Source organism: Pan troglodytes, chromosome X (assembly GCF_028858775.2).
Source record: "Pan troglodytes isolate AG18354 chromosome X, NHGRI_mPanTro3-v2.0_pri, whole genome shotgun sequence".
NCBI lineage: Eukaryota > Metazoa > Chordata > Mammalia > Primates > Hominidae > Pan > Pan troglodytes.
The window spans coordinates 38504406-38524146 of NC_072421.2; the positions used below are offsets into that span (position 1 = coordinate 38504406).

General features: G+C 39.4%; 1 protein-coding gene across 5 annotated transcripts in view; it reads left to right on the forward strand.

Annotated features, from left to right (window-relative positions):
- Nucleotides 1-19741, forward strand: part of SYTL5 (synaptotagmin like 5) — a 222942-nt gene that overhangs the window by 170262 nt on the left and 32939 nt on the right. For all 5 annotated transcript variants that reach the window (XM_009438939.5, XM_009438934.2, XM_009438943.2 and 2 more), the window contains exons 6-8: nt 785-919; nt 13652-13793; nt 18499-18628. In XM_009438939.5, the coding sequence (XP_009437214.1) occupies nt 785-919; nt 13652-13793; nt 18499-18628 (407 nt within the window). The remainder of the gene's footprint in view (nt 1-784; nt 920-13651; nt 13794-18498; nt 18629-19741) is intronic.

Sequence of the window (19741 nt, forward strand, 5' to 3'; positions counted from 1 at the left end):
CCTCTAGAAAACTGTAGAATGTAAATGAAGTGTATCTCCCAATGCCATTACAAAAAGGAATATAGCTTTGATTTTCTTATTCAAGTACATTTGGAAACACCCATGTTTTGGGCACACGGTATCCTGGATCAGGACTTTAAGTTCCTAAAAGGCTGTTTCTGCTTAAACCCCAAATAATTTAGTGAAATTGGAAGGTAATCAGATTTTATCCAACATGAGGCACAAGAATAAATGTCATGGAAGATAATAAAGATGAGTTTAGTCATTCGTTCCAGAAGAGTTGGTTGGATTCTAGTATAAGCCAGGCATCATTCTAGGCTCAGGAAATCTGTCAAGGAACAAGAAAGGCAGAGTCACTGCTCTCATGGAGCTGCAGTCTAATAAGCAGCTACCTCAGTTTGTCCAAGAGGATCATCCTGGCTCCCCTCTCTGAGCAAAGCGAGTTCAAACTCTCTATTCTCACTATTCCTGCAAACAGGCCCAACTCAGGGAATGCATCTTCTTTCTCAGATGACAGTGCTGAGTTCTCAGAGTAGGCAGTCTTTTGCTTAGTAGTGACCTACCAGCAAGTGGTACGGTCTTGAGAGAATGGCGTAACCTTCCCCATTATCACCCTTGATACTGTATTGCAGAGGCACTGGGAACTCTCCAGAACCTCTCGGCCCTAAGGCTGCTTTATTGAAGAATCCTTTATTATTAAAAGTACTAGAAATTGTATTCTTGAAATGATATTTTTAAATGCTTTCTTTCTTATCTAATTTTAAATACATATATATAATTTCAGATTTCTTCTTAGCAAGTTCAGATCAGCAACCAGAGGAGAAATCATAACTCCCAAAACTGACACTGGGCGGAGCTATAGCTTGGACTTAGACGGTCAACATTTTCGGAGTTTAAAATCACCTCCTGGTTCAGACAGGTAAGAGTCATACAGATTGAGCAATGATGTAGCCTGAGGATAATGTTGATATATTCCCATTCATAGGGGGATTTTAGGTATCTGTGAAATATTACCACTTGGAGAACTCCTAACACATAATGTGAAAATTCAGGAAGATATTTTTTAGTTGATATGGAAAGCACGTACCCTACTTCTAGAATTACAGCTATTGGAATTGCCTATGTCACCTGCAGGGATGAAACTTTATGTTCTGGCACTTGGGGCTGCAGTTCAAATGGAAATGTACAGGGCAAGTAAATGTTTTTCATTGACTTCTTGAGCTTTTTCTATTTAAGCTCCTGAAAAAAAGAAACCTCTGAGTGTCAAATACATTCCTTGCAGCTTTTAAAAAATTATTAATAATTTTAAATTTGAATTGCCTCAGAGACTTTTTCATAAATTTCACTTCCTTTCTAGTTCCACCTCTTCTAACTGGAGGAGATTATCAGTGGAGCCAATTGAGAATGTCCTATCCACAGATCTATCACTTGTCAAGAAAAATAATGAGAAACACAAAGGATAGCCCAGAGCATAGTCATTTTATATCAGGCGTGATTTTCTGTATCCTATTGGAGCATAGTCAAGACTTATTTTCATGATTAGTGTATTATCAAAGCTAGCAATGAGAAAAAAATATCCACCCTCATATTTCACTGGTTTGTCCAATTGTTAACTCCCTTTCGTTTGCTTGTATCTGGGGTAATTCTGCAAGCCAGATAGTACAACTAGCAGATTTTCTTTTCTCCTTAGGTTAGGAAGAATGCAAGCAGAATTGCATTCTTCCCTGTAATCCATTTTAGAATGCAGACCAAAAAATTTCCTTAGAGGGGACACTATTTTGACTATTGGGTTATTTTTTCATGGTGACTCTCCATAGCTGTTTCTTTTGTCCCTGTAACAGTCCTACAAGCAAGCGTTACTTTATGTAAAACCATACAGAAAAAAAAAATTACAAGGAAGCGTAAAGTCATTTATCACCCATTATCAAAATATTAATACTGTATTCAGTATTTCCCAAACTTTCAAGAATGCTGATATATTCCCTTTTATGATTACAAACTGTTAAGCTATGGTTGCCTTTATCCTTGAAATAGTTTCATTTGTCTTCCATTGCGGTAGCTTCATGCTGTGTCCCACAAAACTTTCTATAAAAATCTCATTTTGGCTGGGCACAGTGGCTCACGTCTATAATCCCAATGCTTTAGAAGGCTAAGGCAGGAAGATTGCTTGAGCCCAGGAATTTGAGGTTACAGTGAGCTATGATCATGCCACTGCACTCCAGCATGGGTGACTGAGCAAGACCTTGTCTCAAAAAAAAAATGAATAAATAAATCTCATTTTTGTTTTTCATAGTTGGACTCCTGACTCTGAGATAGTAGTGGTCAAAATTATTTAGAGACAGTAAGCAACTAATTTGGTGTTCTTTTTGCTCAGCCTCCTGGGACTCCATGGATGAGCCACCTTGGCTAACACTTAAGGCTTAGCATTTAAGAAAGGCAATATATACAAAAAGAGGAAAGACAATGTTCCTTGTTTTTGTTTTTTTTTTTTTTTTTTTTTTTGAGATGGAGTCTCGCTCTGTCTCCCAGGCTGGAGTGCAGTGGTGCGATCTCGGCTCACTGCAACCTCAGCCTCCTGGGTTCACCCCATTCTCCTGCCTCAGCCTCCCGAGTAGCTGGAACTACAGGTGCCCACCACCACGCCCAGCTAATTTTTTGTATTTTTAGTAGAGACGGAGTTTCACCGTGTTAGCCAGGACAGTCTTGATCTCCTGACCTCATGATCCACCCGCCTCGGCCTCCCAAAGTGCTGGGATTACAGGCGTGAGCCACCGCACCCGGCCAATGTTCCTTGTTAAAGAAAAAAAAAGGCTGCCAGCCTAACAAAATTAGATTGTGCTATTTTAAGTTATATGTCTTACAGTTACTCAACAAGAATAATAAGGAGCATGGTCTCCAGTATCAGTGCTTATACCGTAATGGACTCTATCTGCCTCAGTTTACTCTTTGTGTATTATCTACCACTAGGCATAAATAACCAAAACTATAAAGCCATATGGACATGCATCACCAAGTACTGGTATATTGACCCAGGAGCTTCTTGTTCTTTTTGTAAGCTGAAAGAAAGTCCCTAAGTAGACTTTATCTTAAATTGTAAATACCTGAAATGGCTTACACATAGTCAGAAGTAGCCAGGAGTGCTTTGGCTTAAGCATGTTAAGAACAATATTTTGCCACTAAGAAAGTGAGTAAAGATGCTCAGGAGATCAATAGAGCAAAATGTCCTTTCCCTTGAACGTGCATTTATCACAGTGATGACTCATTAATGGACTGCCACAGTGAGATGAGTTCCATTATTTCAAAATGAGTCCTTAGAAAATTGAGGCAGGAGGTAGCCCATCTTTTCTTAACTTCCATCATCTGAAGAGACTGTAAGATCCCAGTCTCTTTGGTCTATTGCCTGACCCAGCTTACTAATAATTCCCCTTTTTCCTTTACAATGCATATTTTTTCATGGATCATTGGTATTTTCACGGAGCAGCTGGGCTTCGGCATTCCTTTTTAAGGCTCACATCATATAAGAGTGTAAATGATGTTTTATCAGATGTGCAGTTGGCTTTCTTTTCAGTAGTTTCAAAGCAGGGGAAAGTATGAATAGATTAAAGAAGCCCTAGCAGCCTCTCAGAAGAGCTTGTCAAATGGATGTTCACCAGTTGCTAGGGACTTGACACATGAGACAAAGAATATTTTTAGGAAAATAAATGTAAGCTGTAGTTAATAAACAATATTATTCAAGGTAGTGATTTCTAATCCCTACAAAGTTGTGATGAGCTGTCACTGTGGTATGATTTACAAGATCTCTAACTTAAGTCATGCTCTCCCAGAAACAGACCCCTAGACAAGGATTTATAAGCAAGTGATTTATTATTAATCAAGTGGTTCCAAGAGAAACCAGGAAGGGAGTAGGAGAGACAGAATAGAGAAGAGGAAGAAGCTAAACAATGGTGCTAGCTCCAGTGTGGTCTGAGGACTCAGCCTGATCCTGTAGGAGACTCTAGAGCATAAACTATATCCCTGAGCTTTTTCCACATTGAGGAGCTGGACCATTGCACTCCTATACCAGTCAGTCATTGACCATGGCCTCCCTTGAATAGAGTCTCTAGACTTAGCAAGTGAAGATACAGGATGCCCAGGTATATATAGTTGAGACTAACAACTGTTTTTTAGTATAAGTATGTTTCATGCAATATTTGGGACATCCTTATACTTAAAATTAATTTTTTTATCTGAAATTCAAGTTTAACTGCGAGTTCTGTATTTTATCTGACAACTCTTCTATAGGGGTGAGGGGGAGACAAACTCCAGGGCATTTCTAGGCCTCCAGCTCCAGGGCTAAAGGGAAGGTCTCTGAAGGTGGCAGGTGACATCCATTAGCAGAAAAGAACTCAGGATCTAGGGAGGAGCATGCACAGCTGGTAAAAGGAATCTGAGGGAGATGCCAACAATGTTATCTTTAAAAACAGAGTAAAACTAGAACTTTGAACCTAAAATGCATTTTGTTCAGTAAAAATGGAGGAAGAATGATGCTGTTTCTCAGTAGCGTTTCTATCATGTCATTGGAGAATATGGCAATATTTACATGGAATGTGAACAGACGGTGGGACCTTGTTTGGTCTCGTAACCAACTAGGTTCTCATCTTTCTGCCCTCCCACTCCTCCACTCCACGCACACCAGTTTCATCCAGTTATTCCTAATTGCTCTCCAGGGGGTCTGGGACTGATGGTCACAGTCTCTGTGAAGCTTCACAAGCTGCTTTGCTTTGGCTGTGATCCACCAAAAGCAGAGACCACACCATTCAAACCAGCCCTTAGCTAGTTCTTGTCCTCATTTCAAGCACTGCCCCTCTCTCTTTCTCTCTCTGTCCAGGAAATATGGCACTTCGGATATTATCATGAATTTAAAGAATCATCCATTCCTCATATCTATTATTTTAGTAAAGTGAGTTTATTAAACCCATTCTATCACTAAATGATACCTTCTTTTTCATCAGAAATAAAATTATTCTCCTGTCCTGAATGTAATTTTCATTGACATCTTTGCAATTAAGGTGCCAATTAGGTGGCAGCCTCTTACTAGAAATTTGAATATAGCAAGGTGGGAGTGTTTAACTCTGAGTCAGGACCACATCCACAAAGTCAACAATGGTCTGTTTTGTGTATTAGATAAAACATTACATAGCTAGTTGCTAATGCTATTAGCAAACTCCATTCCTTACCAGGCTTAAAAAAATGTTCAAATGTATAGCATATCTCTGAAAGTATGTACATTTTATTCTATAATGATCGTTCGGTGACTCAACAGGATAAAGGCTGTGAGCATTGTTCTCCAAAGGAAAATTACTTTCACCTCTTTCCTGTGCCTTTCCCTCCTTTGTCACTGCTAATTCCTTTTTTTCCATTTTAATCTCCTTTGGGTAAGCTCAGCCCTCCTTAGGAGGAGCGAGGGGTGGGCAATCAAAGCCACAAGCTGTAGCAAATGCTAACAGCCTAAAGCAATTCGCAAAACCATGGTGGCCTGAGAAAAGTGAATTTTAATTCCAGGGAGCAACTGACACATGATAAAACAGGAGAGGAAACATGAATTCACCAGAGTATTTTGTTATGCTGTGACCTTATCAGTGGGAGATACACAGTCTGAAGTTGCAAAAAAAAAAAGAACTTTAGCTAGAAACTTCTATTTAGAACTCAAAGCCATCCTTTTCTAAACTCATCCTTTGCCCACCATATGCACAAATATACACTTGATTTGGGCTCCTTTGGAAGACAATCCTGAAATAAGGATTCAAGAGTAAGTAATATGTTCAGGATGTGGTCTAAGGAAACAGAGATAGGAGAGTGGGGAAATGAGCCAGGGAAGGGAAGGCAGGCAAAAAGGATATGTCATTAAGCCAGTTGTTATTGTGGGCAACTAGAGCTCAATCTCACTGGCCAATTCTAGAAAACCGTGCTGAATGTACCTCAGAGTTATCCAGTTAAGAGATAGGGAATCTGGGGTATTTTTACAGCAGCTCTTTGTTCAAAATTTATTGAGGGCTGCTTCTAGGGCACTAACTCTCTGGCACTTCCGACTTGCCCTGTTCACGGGGGCTCCATGCTCCCATGAGTCAAAAAACTCCTCAGGCAGGGAGTTCTGGGTATTCCCAGTAACCAAGATTCTGTGGGTAGAGGTAAGTGCTGAAGGCAAATGGGCAGGGACACTGAGAGTCTGCTACAACCTCCCTCCCAAACTGCTCTCAGACCTCCTTCAAAGACACAGTTTGTCAGACCACTGTTCAGCCCCTGATTTCTGTTTACTTTATATTATGTGTGACTTTCCTCATTATAATGTCAATAATGTGAGAAGGTATGGAGGCTCAGTAATTCAGCCACACCCATGCTTCATTCCTGTGATCAAATGATTGTAAGCCTGAAGCCTCCTCCTTGCTGTTTTGTCTGTTTCTCCAATTGTTTCCCATGGATTCACTGTCTTGGCATGCTCTATTTCTATGAACTAAATCTAACACATTCCCCTCCTCCAATTTAATAAATTGCTCTTTTACTCACTGCTACCTAAATATGTATTATGTGACATGTTACCACTCTCAGGGTAGCTAAGATACAATAGATAGCCTTTCTTCTTCTACAGATCATTGAAGAGCAGAGATATGTGACTTGGTCGTCTATGCATTCTATTCATACAAATGAATTCAACACACAGCTCTGCTAACATTATTGACCTAGTACTATATATGCCAGATGGTAAATGTGGAAGTTCTTAGACAGTAATACTGTTCCACCCTTTTATGAGCTTCCAATTTAGCAGGAAGGCTGGGATAACTAAACAAATAATTTAAATACAATATAGTAATACGATTTTAAAAAGATGTTCTGCGTGCTATGGGAAAACCAAAGATAGGCATTTATCCTTCCAAAGGATTCAGGTAAGCTTCATTGAGGTGATCCCTAAGCAGCTTTTAAGAAATGAGGAGGACTTGGCCAGGTAAAGAAAGATAGGAAGAGCATTCTACACAGAGGAAATAAAAAGTACAAAGGAAAATAGACATAAAGTAGACTGTGTGCTGAAAAGAAACTGTTCAGAGTTTCTAGAGTATAAAAATTGAAGTGTGGTGTACAAGAGATGAGGAGATGGAGAGGTAAGTTGGACCAGGATGTATTTGGCTTTGGATGCCTTAATACCTATCTTCTTATATGCAATATAACATCCTACTCAGAACAAGAGGTTGGCAATTGTGAACTACTAAGTATGGAGTAAGTATTTGTTCCATTTAGTTGCTGAAAGTTAAGTTCTGTTAAACACTCCCCTTTTTTGTGTGTCTATGGGGGAAGGTAGTTGGCTTTCTTCTTGCCCCCGACTTCTAATTGACCCAAGGCTTTTCATGGCTGCTGGCCTCTCTCCTCAAAACGGCTTCTGGTCATTATTTAGAAATAAGAAATTAGATCAGAATTTTAATGGGATGCTAAAAAACAAAAATATTATCACGTTGAGAGTACCACCTGTTCTTAAGATCTATTTCTTCATACCCAGCTGGAGTCCCTTCCTCATGGTAACTGTCTCCTCCATTTTAGAGGGAGTCTTCTTAAAGGGAACAAATCCATTAAGGAAACACTAAACATTTTAAAACCCTCAAACAAAGCAGCTTTTGTTTTATTAAGTCGAATTATAAAGCTATTTCTATAATTAACATTAGGATTCGTTTGGCACAATTTCATTGAGTGCCCACTACCTTATACTACTCTTGTCCTCTTTCCAAAAAGGAAAAAGAAGATATGTGCGAGTAAGCCATAGAAGGCCAGTGGCTTCAGGGGACATTGCAGCTACAGAAGCTGCTTGAGGAATTTCCATGTCTTTCTCATCTCTCTGCTTCCCTAATTCTGCTTTGAAGTGATCCTATGATGGCTCACTTGGGCCTAAGTTTAACACACAAACACCCAATACCTGAAATTTACTTCTTTTGGGTGTATTAGCTTCTCCAAAGAGTTTTGTTTTTAAATAGACTCATCTATGTGTGTGTGTGTGTGTGCGCATAGGCACTGTGGTGTTAATATATATATATATAGGTTTTCATCCACAGTTCCTGCCTCCCAACTTCCATAGTCCTTGTTATACTGTTGGGTCACTTTAGGCCTCAGAAAACATAAACTCTCTCTCTGACCTTCTGCTGTCCTTCTTTCACCTGCCAAAGCAGGACTCTAACCTGATTATGGTTCAAAAGACCCTCATTCCGGAAACCCTGCCTCATAACCTAGAGGAAGGAATGCTACACAGAGAAACCAAGAAAAGTCTGAACAGACAAGCCTTGCTAGGTTTAGATCATGCACTTTCTGTCCAATCACATTTTTACACGGTTGTCAATCATGCCTATGTAATGAAGCCTCCATAAAAATCCAAGAGGACAGAGTTCAGAGAACTTCTGGATAGCCACACATGTGGAGGTGCCAGGAGGGTGGTACGCACAGGGAGGGCATGGAAACTCTGCAGTCCTATCCCCATACCTCACCCTACGCATCTCTTTAACTGTATCTTTTGTAATAGCCTTTATAATAAACTGGTCGATGTGTTTCCCTGAGTTCTGTGAGCCACTCCAGCTAATCAAACACAAAGAGGGGGTCATGGGAACCCCAAATTGAAGACAGTTGGTCAGAAGTTCTAAAAGCCCGGACTTGTGACTGGTGTCTGGGGGAGGACAGTCTTGGGGACTGAGTCCTCACCCTGTGGGATCTGACACTCTCTTTGAATAGATAGTGTCAGAATTTAATTAGAGGACACCCAGCTGGTGTCTGCTGCTTGGTGTGTGGGGAAAAACCCCACACCTTTGTTCACCAGAGACTTCCGTGATGATCGATGATTGTTGTAGTACTGTGAGAGCAGAGGAAAAACATACTTAGAGTTTTTCCCCAAACTGGCATACACACAGAGATCAACAAACCTTTTCTGTAAAGGTACAGATAATATTTTTGACTTTGTGGTCCATATGATCTCTGTCTCAACTACTCAACTTTGCTCTCAGAACATGGAAGCAGTATAGACAGTACATGAATGAATGGGCTGCCTGAATTCCAATCAAATTTTATTTACGGGCACTGAAATTTGAATTTCATATAATGTTCATGTGTCACAAAATATTATTCTTCTTTTGATTTTTTTCAACCATTTAAAAATGTAAAAACTACTCTAAGCACACGGGTATATAGAAACATTTGGTGGGCCCAAATATGTCCACAAGCCATAGTTTGCTGACTTCTAGTGCAACACATTCACTCACTAAGACAAAGTGTCCTTCAGTGTATCACAGTCTGAACCACAAGAACAGCTTAGCTCTTTTCATGTCAGTACTGTTGAATTAAAAAAAAAAATAGTGGTAGAAGCGGAGGGAGCAATGCAGGTGGAGAGATGTCTGAGATCAATGAACTTTTATCCACAGCTTAGCACAGTGGTTTTCAGCCTTGGCTTCATATTGGAATCACCTGGGGAGTTTTAAAACATCCTGGCACCTAGATGCCACACCCAGAGAGTCCCATGTGACTAGCCTCAGTATAGTCTGGACATGGGAGTTTTAATAGCTCCCCAGGAGTTTCTAATGTGCATCTGAGGATGAGGGCCACTCATCTCACATAAGACTATTAATAAAGACACAGCACTTGGGGATCACCAAAGACTAGAAGATTGAGCTACATTCATTTTTAGTTATCTCTTTCCCATTTAGCAGGCTTATCTCACTTTCTAACTGCAACCTTCCTTGGCCATCTTTCCTGCATATTCATTGTAGATCCAAAATAACTATAAGAAGTTAGGAAAGCTCATAAACCTCAGAGAGAATATTTTGCATTGTCTCTGTGTTGTACTGCACATTAGTCTCATTGTCCCAGTGAGTTTTAGGATCTCTCAGGTTCGTGCTGCCTTAGGAGAGCACACATTTAACCATATGGGAACAGGCTCAACACTATCAGCCACTCTGGGAAGGTTGGATCCTGGGAAATTATTTCCTGGCTACAACTCCTAGGAGACCTTTATGTAAAGCAGAAAGGCAATTACATTGTAATCTCTACCCCCTATCCTTGGATCCTCTGTCTAGAAATGGATGTATCTGGGAAGCTGTTATCAAGATTTTGGAGCAACATGGTGCTGTGCTGAACCCCTATTAACCTCAATAGGGAAACTGCCAGGTTCAAGAGACTCAGAGCCAGCAAACGAGACATACAATTTTATTAGCATCTTACACACAGGGGACAGAGTCCAGCAGTGGTGGGCTGGGCAGGAAAACCATAACCGCTTGCAAATAACAATGCAGTTTATAGAGCATTTTCACTTAAAACCTTCCCCCTAAGCGACCTCCACCTGGAAACCTTCATTTAACCCAAAACTCAGGACCTCAATCCCCGGTATGGCCCGTGTTCCATGAGAAGGGCCAGGGGCTCAGATGTTTTTCATAGGTAAGAAACAAACCTCAGGGCTGGCCACTCCTGGATTCCCTAGCTTGGAACAAACATTCAGATGCATCTGCCACACAGGGTCATTGTAAGAGTATACTGAAATGATTGCTGTCAGATGTGTTTCCCCTACCCATGGAATTAGAGATAACAAAACAGAAGGCTTTTAAAGTATATTTCATAAGGTAAAGTAAATGAAACTTTTTCCTAATCTGGAAAATGTGTCTTTCAGCAACCCAGAATATCCAAACTCCCAGACAGTGACATATCCCCACATTTGGGCCTTTTACAATGAGATAAATGTATCTCTTTCTTGCCGGTTTTTACTTAACCACATTTTAGCTTGAAGGTTTGTTGGCACTGATTTATCATACTTCTTATTTAAATCTGAGTAACATTATAGCTGGATCAAAAAATAGCTTTTTCTTAGTTGACCTTTACACTTCACAACTTTAATGTTGACTTGACATAGCTTTTATCCTTTTCCAATTTAAGTGGCAAAGATTCGTGTATTTTATGTCATATTTTACATACCTTCTAAATGAGTTGGCACACAAATATTTATGACAATATGCCTTATTAGACTAAACCTTTTTTGAGTTTAATCAACTGGAAAAAATTTTTTGAGAAGCTCACAGTAAATGTCAGGGACAAATGTGAAATTCTATGTCATTTTTGAGATAATGCTGCTGGCAATGATAATTTGCAGTAGCTGACTTACAATCACAAGAATTTTTTCCTTATTACAGGATAACTTCTTGAATGTCATCACCACAATTAATCAACTTCTGCCAGAGCTTCTACATAAGTAGCACTTTTGGTTTCAGCAAGGCTAATCCATGATGGGGCGTTTCTCAAAACCACCTGGCTCTGGGAGGACCTTCCGCACACACACAAGCAGAAACACCCACATGAGTCCCTTTGGTTCATAACTTCTTGGGTCATTTCTGCAAGATTGACCCCTGCCCTTTCTTTTTAAAGGAGATTTTACCTGAAACAGTAGGGAGACATATTTCTGTGTTAACATTGTTCTAGAGAACCTATGGTCACAGTACAGCATCAATGGGAAAGTCTCTATGCCTCTCCTAAGTAGGACCTCTGAGATGAGCAGAATACTTGGAAGGGTACAAATAGGGCTAACTGTTGTCAAATGTAGAAATGTCATGCTTCAGGTAGAAGGGTTCAGGAAAATCACCAAAGAAATTAGAATTCCAAAGTGTATCAATTTACTTAATCACAAAATTTTACTCTCTTGTCAGAATCAACAGGCACAGTGTTAGACATCTTCTCAGCTGAGTTCATAGCACTGTAATTTACTTAGACTGCTATCTCTACAAAGAGGAAGCCAGAGATCCTTTCTGCAGAGACTGTTTAGTAAAAAAGAAATGCCACCCTTTAGTAACCACTCTTTAGTAACATAGAAAATTTTCATAATTCTCTTAATCAAGTCCCAAGAAACTAATTCCTAGCTCTTTGCTCCTTTGATTATCTTCTGTTTGATAGTTCATTCTATAAATGCAAAACCTGCCTGGCTGGAATGATTTGTTCTTAGTGAAATGATGAGTAAGCAGTATGAGAAACTAGAATGGTCACAGGCTTTGGGTAGACTGACAATACTGTTTTTATGCTGATTTTATCACATGCTAACTGTATGATAGCATAGTGGTATGTCGGTGTGTGTATGCATGTGTGTTTGTGTACATGCATACATGTATGGAATAATTAACCTCTCCAATACTCAATTTCTTCATTTAAAAATATTAAATAATATTCTAAAACATATTTTACAAGGATATTGGGGGATGGAAAATGGCTAACACCTAGAAGATACTAAGTAAATGCCACTGCTATTCATGATTATTGAAGGTGGTGGTAGCTGGTAATGTGGTCCAAAAGAAATTTGGTTTTGGTGACTTCTCTGGTGCACAGCTTTGAAAAAACTTAGGAGTTGTGGTTGACAGTTCTATCCAATGGTCATTGCCTATTCTTCTGCCTGATTTATCTTCTAGTAATGATATGTGCACATTTAAACATTCTTTTAAAAAATATTCCTTTATTCTATTTAGCCTTTCCTCTTATTGGCTCAACCGTAAGTCCTCATCACTATTAACCACTGCTGGTATGCTTTACCAATAAGATGTGTACTATTATATGTGCATTTGTAACTCATTAAGACAGTAACTGAGAGAGTAAAACTCATAAGGGCTCCTATTTTACCACTTAGCATATTTTGTGCCCACTGAGGGAAAAGAATAAAATGGGAACAAACACTTCTCTTAAACTCCGACTTGTCAAAATTTATGTTGACTTATGAAGCTCATTTAATAAGAAAATTGTGAACACCTCAAGGGCAGGAACCGCTTTTTCATTTATTGTTATTGGATTGAATTGAATAGTTTCAGCACACATGAAAGTGATTCAAGCACATTTACCAAATGTCATTATTTTTGTACCATATTTATTAAATGTGCACCATGAATTAGACACTAAAACAACACAGAGAAATGAAATATAACTTCTAATCTTTGATTAAATATGTACTGAGTGGCTTCTTTGTACTAAGGCACTACAAAGCTGCTGGAGATACATGATAATTATGGCATGGACTCTGTTCCCAAGGAGTTCATAGTTTAATGAAACACCCAAGCTCACATATGTGGATCCATTAGGGAGCCAAACAAGACATTTTGCAGTCAAATGCTAAATACAGTAGTCTGGCAAAGACCGTAAGTCAATAGGAATTGAGTGGAACAGAGGTTGACAAGGCTTATGCTTGACAGGAAAGGCCTGATGGGGAAGGCTGGACTTCATTTGCCCTTGAAGACTGAGAAAGATTTGTATAGACAGAGAGTGGTTAAGAGGGCATAACAAGTGGAGACAAGGTAAGCAAAGGCCTCAGGAGGTGGAAGTCAAGATGGTGAGCTGAGAAAATGGTAAGGAACCCAGACTGGCTGAGAGAATGCTGGTAAGCAGAAGGAAACAAAATCAGAAAGATGGGGTGAAGTTTAATTACTGTGGGGCAAATGGGGACAAACCTAGTGATCCCCTCAGGGCCTTTGAGGAGGAAGGTGACATGATAGTTTCTAAGCAGTTCCAGTGTGACTCTTGTGAACTCAGTGTGGTTCACATGTTCTTATCAGTTTCCTCATCAGCTTTACTCTGCCTGTGTATTTGGTTGCTGCTCTGCTTCCATGTTAAAGTCAGAATATGCTTTCTCATTTAGGGGAAGCACTGGCTCATCAGATCTCAATGACCAGGAACCTGGTCCTAGAACCCCGAAGAGCAGTCGGAGCAATGGTGTGACCCCAGGCACTCAGAGTTCACCAGCCCCAAGCACACGAACTGTGACCTCAGTCATCAGTAGAGTAAGTACACAAACCTGATGAACACTGTATTAGTTCATTCTCACACTGCTATAAAGAACTGCCAGAGATTGGGTAATTTATAAAAGAGATTTAATTGACTCACAGTTCTGCATGGCTGCAGAGACCTCAGGAAACTTACAATCATGGCAGAAGGAGTCTGTCAAACACTTATAAAACCATCAAATCTCGTGAGAACTCACCATCATGAGAACAGCACAGGGGAAGCCTCCCCCATGACTCACTAATCATCCGCCACCAGGTCCCTCCCTCGACACGTGGAGATTGTGGGGATTACAGTTTGAGATGAGATTTGGGTAGGGACATAGAGCCAAACCGTATCAGACACCCAGTCTCTGAAATTCAACCTCACCACTGCAGCATGGCTAGGTTTCAACTCTGTTTGTATCAGAGCATGTTCTTTATGCTGCTGAAAGGTAGAAGCTTCATCAGGACTGAACCTCCTGCATCTTAGCTCCTGGCAGGAAACCCAAAATGAAAAAGGGAAGAGAAAGACCAGGTTCAAAGGTAGCACTTGTATGATGGAGGTTTAAATTGCTATATGGCTTAAATAAATATAAAACATTTTAGAAGGCTCTGATTTTGATCCTCTCTGTTACTTCTTAGAGAAAATATTCATAGGTTGAGTGCACAAATTTTTCCAAACGGATTTAAATCTGGAAAAGTAGAACTTTTATCTAGTTTTTAAAGTAGAAATTTTTATTTTCTTTTCTATACATCTGTTAATATAGGGGTCAACACATAATGAAGGCTTAAATTGCATTATATATATATATGTGATCAATTATATTTTCTACTGGTTTTCTCTTTTAAAAGAGAATATGAAAAAAGTATTTGGGGAAAAATATTCTCTTTTATTAAATATTCTGTTGGAAGTTATATTTGGAATGAATTAGCATTTATGAGATTTTTTTATTTAGCAGGAAGCTCCATCCACATTGCTGGCATCTATATTTGATAAATCTTTATATGAGCAGTGAGTTCATACAATACAAACAATTATTTGACTCAACCAACATTTAATGAGAACCTACTATATGACAGGCTCTAGTCAAGCAAAGACTTGAAGGAAGTGAAAGAATTAGCAATGTAGTTTTCTGGGGCAAGGTGTTCCACCACGCAGAGACAGCACTGATATTCAGCAGGTACATGCAGGGAAGGCTGCTCTACTTCCTTGTAGCTGGCCTCCATCTTGATTGGTCAGTGCCCTTGCTCAGCCAGTTTCTAAAATATTTTTAATGCCTCTAGAAGAACAGCCAGTGTGGAGCCCCTGAGGTGGGAGCACACCGGGTATGTTCAAGGAAGAGGAAGGAGGCCAATGCAGCTGTGGTGAATGAATGAGGCAAAGTGAACTAGGAAATGAATCCAAAGAGGTCATAGGGCTGGATAGAGCCTTGAAGAGTGCTGTGTGCAGTCAGCATTCACTCTGATTAAGATGGGGGAAACTGGAGGTTTTAGAGCAGAAGAGTAACACAATCTGCCTTATCTTTAAGCAGGATTTGGGGGCTGTGCTGAGAAGCAGCTGTAGGAGAACAAGAGTGAAAGCCAGAAAAGCAATCAGTAAGCCATTGTCATACCCCATGTGAGAGATTGGGTTTTGAAACAAAGAGATAGTGGAGGTGGCGAGTAGTCAAATTCCGTTAAAGCATTCAGACAGACTGAAAAACAGTAATAGATTTATTTAAACATCTATAGTCTAAATTGTAGTTGTGAAGATAAAAGGCATATTTAAAACTTCATAAATATTTATGCTAAGGTCAGCAAGCCATTTCTGTTCAATAGCTAGAAAGGTGCATGGATAGTTGACGAATACACTCACCTCTTGGAATCTAAAAAGGAATGATATTCAAACCACTTAGTGACCAGTCTGGCAGGGATGTTGAGAAATCACAACAGACACTGGCACAAGGCTGGGGCAGTATGCTGGGGGCCCTTCTATGTCATGCACTAAACCTGAATTATGGGGAAACCTGGGCTTATAGATGAGAGGGAGCACAGGGAAGTGGGAGGTGGACTGGGAGTAGTGCTGTTTATTAACTGACACAGAAGTATTTTTAAAAATTTAACATCTAGTACAGTTGTCCCAGTGGGTAGCAGCTGACAATCAGTCCAATGACCAATAAGTTAATCAAGTTTATTCTCACAACAAGGTTTATCTTTCTAAGTACAATTTGAGATTATTAGGAGGGAAATCACCCTTTTCATGTGCTAATACCCTCAAAACTAACAGCCCCTACTTGTGTATTTCTTTGTTAAACAGCACCTAGATCTCTGCAACAGAAATTCCCTGCAATTTAGTAGAGTATATATACATATACGTAGGCAGTGCCTATGCTGATCTCATTCTTGCAATCTAGCTGGTCTAAGCTGGTCTTTTCTGAGAGAAAAAAAAAGAAACAAAGAGAAGTACTTTCTATTGAATAAAAATAAGACAGCACAGTAGTTTATGAAGTACATTTGCTCTTTCATTAAAAGGGAAGTATATAGCATTAGATGGCAAGTATATAGCATTAGATGATGAGCAAGGTAACAACTCAGTTTCTCCCATTTCTTAGCATCTCTTTGTTTCAATGTTCTTTTCTGCTCTAGCATGAAAGAAAATATATTAGTCAGGGATCTCCACAGGGATAGAACTGATAAGATATATATAAGGGAGTTTATTAGGGAGAATTTGCTCACACGATTATAAGACAACATCCCACGATAGGCTGTCTGCAAGCTGCGGAAAGAGAGAAGACAGTAGGATGGCTCAATCCAAGTCTGAATGCCTCAAAACCAGGGAGGCCGACAATGCAGCCCTAGTCTGAAGCTGAAAGCCCAAGAGCCCCTGGGAGGCTGCTGGTGCAAGTCACAGAGTCTAAAGGCTGAAGAACCCGGAGTCTGATGTCCAAAGGCAGGAGGAGGGGAAGCCAAGTGTCTGGTGCAGCTTGGGAAGAGAAAGAGTGAGCAGACTCAGCAAACAAGCCGCTTTTCCCTGTTCTTTCGTGTGCTTTGTTCTAGCCACACTGGCAGCTGATTGGATGTTGCCCACTCCACACTGAGAGTAGGTCTTCCTCTCTCAGTCCACTGACTCCAATGTCAGTCTCCTCCAGCAACACCCTTACAGACGCACCCAGAATAATACTTTATCAGCCATCTAGGCATCCCTCAACCCAATCAAGTATACACCTAATACTAACCATCACAGAAAACTTTTAGAGCATGAAAGTCTCTAACCTGTCCTCTACTATGATGCAACCTATTAATTTTAGGCTTGACACCCTGAACCTCCAGGGTATGTATTGCTTGTTAATGACAGTGCAATATTAATTGGCCTATTAGTGCTCAATACTAATGACACTCACAGATCACCTGTGGGAAAACTTGCCATTAACATAATTGCCTCCAAGGAACTTGGTCTTGCTTCATTAGAGGACTCCATGTGTGAACAACTTTTTGAAGAGGTGTTGAAAATTGACCTAAACTAATTTATCAGTTTGACCTCTGTCACACTCCTGATAAACTTTTCTTGTTTATGGCAATTAGAGGAAGGTAGGAGCTATATACCTCCAGCTACAGGTATTATGTGTTGGAGAATAATAAGATACTAAAAACAGTCTAAATTGAAGCTGAATCAATTAGCATGTTAAGCAAGTGAAAGCCACATTTCACTGTAATGAGTTCATCAGAGTGTCCTTGAATGTCTAAGATATGGGCAACAAGGAGGGAATTCTTCCTCTAGGATTTCAAAAGGCACTTTTTGATTGTTTACAGAAGGGAGAATTGAAAAATCTGTTTTAGATTTGATCATTATCATACCATGATGTAATTTGAATGGACACTTAACCTCAGCCCAGTTCTGGAAAGGTCCAAAATTTGTTATAGTTGTTGTTTTAACACTCAAGAAAGCTTCGGATGAGGCAGCAGTCAAGCCCTGCCTTGGTCTATGGCAGGGCAAAGGTCACAGACAAAGTTGGGTCTATGGTCATGAGCGAAGTTGGGACAGAATTTTCTTTACCATATGTTACAATAAAAGCAAGTCCCAGACTGAATTCTGCCACATGTACAAGCATTTATTAACAAGCAGACACCACACAAAAAAATAACTATTCCTGTGAGCTTGGGAAGTTTTCTCTCTTTATCTTTTTATGAACGTTGGTAAGTACCATGCATGAAAGTCATTCCAAAATAGATGTAACTACCCATATTCTGACCAGCCAGCCTTCTAGATGGAAAAGGTACATGATATTCTGTTAAATGGGGGTGGAAGAGGTAAGGGATGGTTGAAGAGAGGGTATGTTGAAAGAGGGAACAAAATAGGACCAAACAGAGTTCTAAGCTTGAGTGCTACTCTGAGAGTGTGAATCTTGCCAGATTATTATACATCCCTCATGTAAGATTGAGGGTACCTGTATAATCTTTCTTATTAATCATATATTAGAACACTCATTGATTTGGGGAATGAGAAATTGTCCGGATACCTTTTGCACTAATTAACAAACCTCTTGGAATGGATTTTGGATAGCAATTATTGATGGTAAATTTTGAAGTTACATGGACTCCTGGTGAGGGTCCTTCAAATGTCAATTAGCTCCTCCTAAATAATAATACATATAAAGGTGTTTATACTGAAGTATATTTATGTAGATGAATTTTATAGTAAATTACAGTCAGTATAATTTTTTTCTCATTTTTACTTTGTGGGAAGGAGTATGGTTTTGAAAATTCCATGGATTTGGCTGCTATTGAAGGTACCTCTCAGGAGCTCACAAAGAGTCACTGCAGAAACACTTCTGGCACACCTTCCATAGCAGTGTCTGGAACCTCTCTCTCCTCAGGTGGGTATTTACAATGTGCCTACTTTGTTGTTTAAAATGACTAAATCAAATGGAATTGACTGCTATGTGTGGTATTAAGTGGATGTTTCATCCTTTAAAAAATAAGCATTCCCTTCTTTGACCTATGGTGGTAGGCCACTCCATAAGAACTGCTTGAAGATAGACCCAGGTAAAGCTTTGGACACCTTACATTCATGAAAATTCCATTTATTTAGTACATACTCTTGCCAGGTATCATCACTGAGTTTCAGTGCTACATCAGAATATCAATATTTGAATGAAGGAAATATAAGTTATTCCAGGATACATTTGCTATAACAGATAAGAATGCTTGCTCAGAGTTCAAGGAAATGGTAGTTCAATTGATATAGTAGTCAGAAGTTCCCTACATATAGACAAAAGAAAATCATTCTGTGGTTTAAATAAGAAGTTATTTGCAAGCAGCACTAAAGTATTAATAATTACCCCTTTCATTTGCATGGTACACTCAAATATGTCATTTTACTTCATTATCACAACAGTCCTCTGAGGCAGCTATTATTCATTTTGAAATGTTAATACCTATGACTAAGAAAATTCTTTGGAGAAATTTGTCGTAATTTTGAAGCTTATGTCCCATACATGGAATAAAAATCATGATGCAGTCTTCAACATTAAAAAGCTACCTGTAACCTAATGATTATATATGCATAAAGCCTAAGGCAGGATTCTGTTTGCTGAACTGAGGGGTCTCTTCTAGCCAGCCAGCTCCCAAAGGATTTTCTAAATGTGTGTGGTTATTGCTACATTTTGCTCAGGAGTAAAAAAGCTGTTCACCTGTTAATTAAATTTTTAAACTAGTTTAGAAACCAACATCATAGGGTCTACTACTACTACTTCTACTCAACAGCTCCTGTTAATTGAGTACATACTCTGTGTCAGGCCTATGCTAAGTACTTCTGCATTATTTTTTTCATCAATTCAAACTTAAGTACTTGATTACTCTCTCCAATCTTTCTCATTTATAAGTAACTATATTGATCTCAGTAGTGCTTTGGTATAGAACTATTTTGTGGAAATAAGCTGTCCTGACTTGGTAAGCTGTCCAAAGCATTACTAAGAGGTGCATTGCTC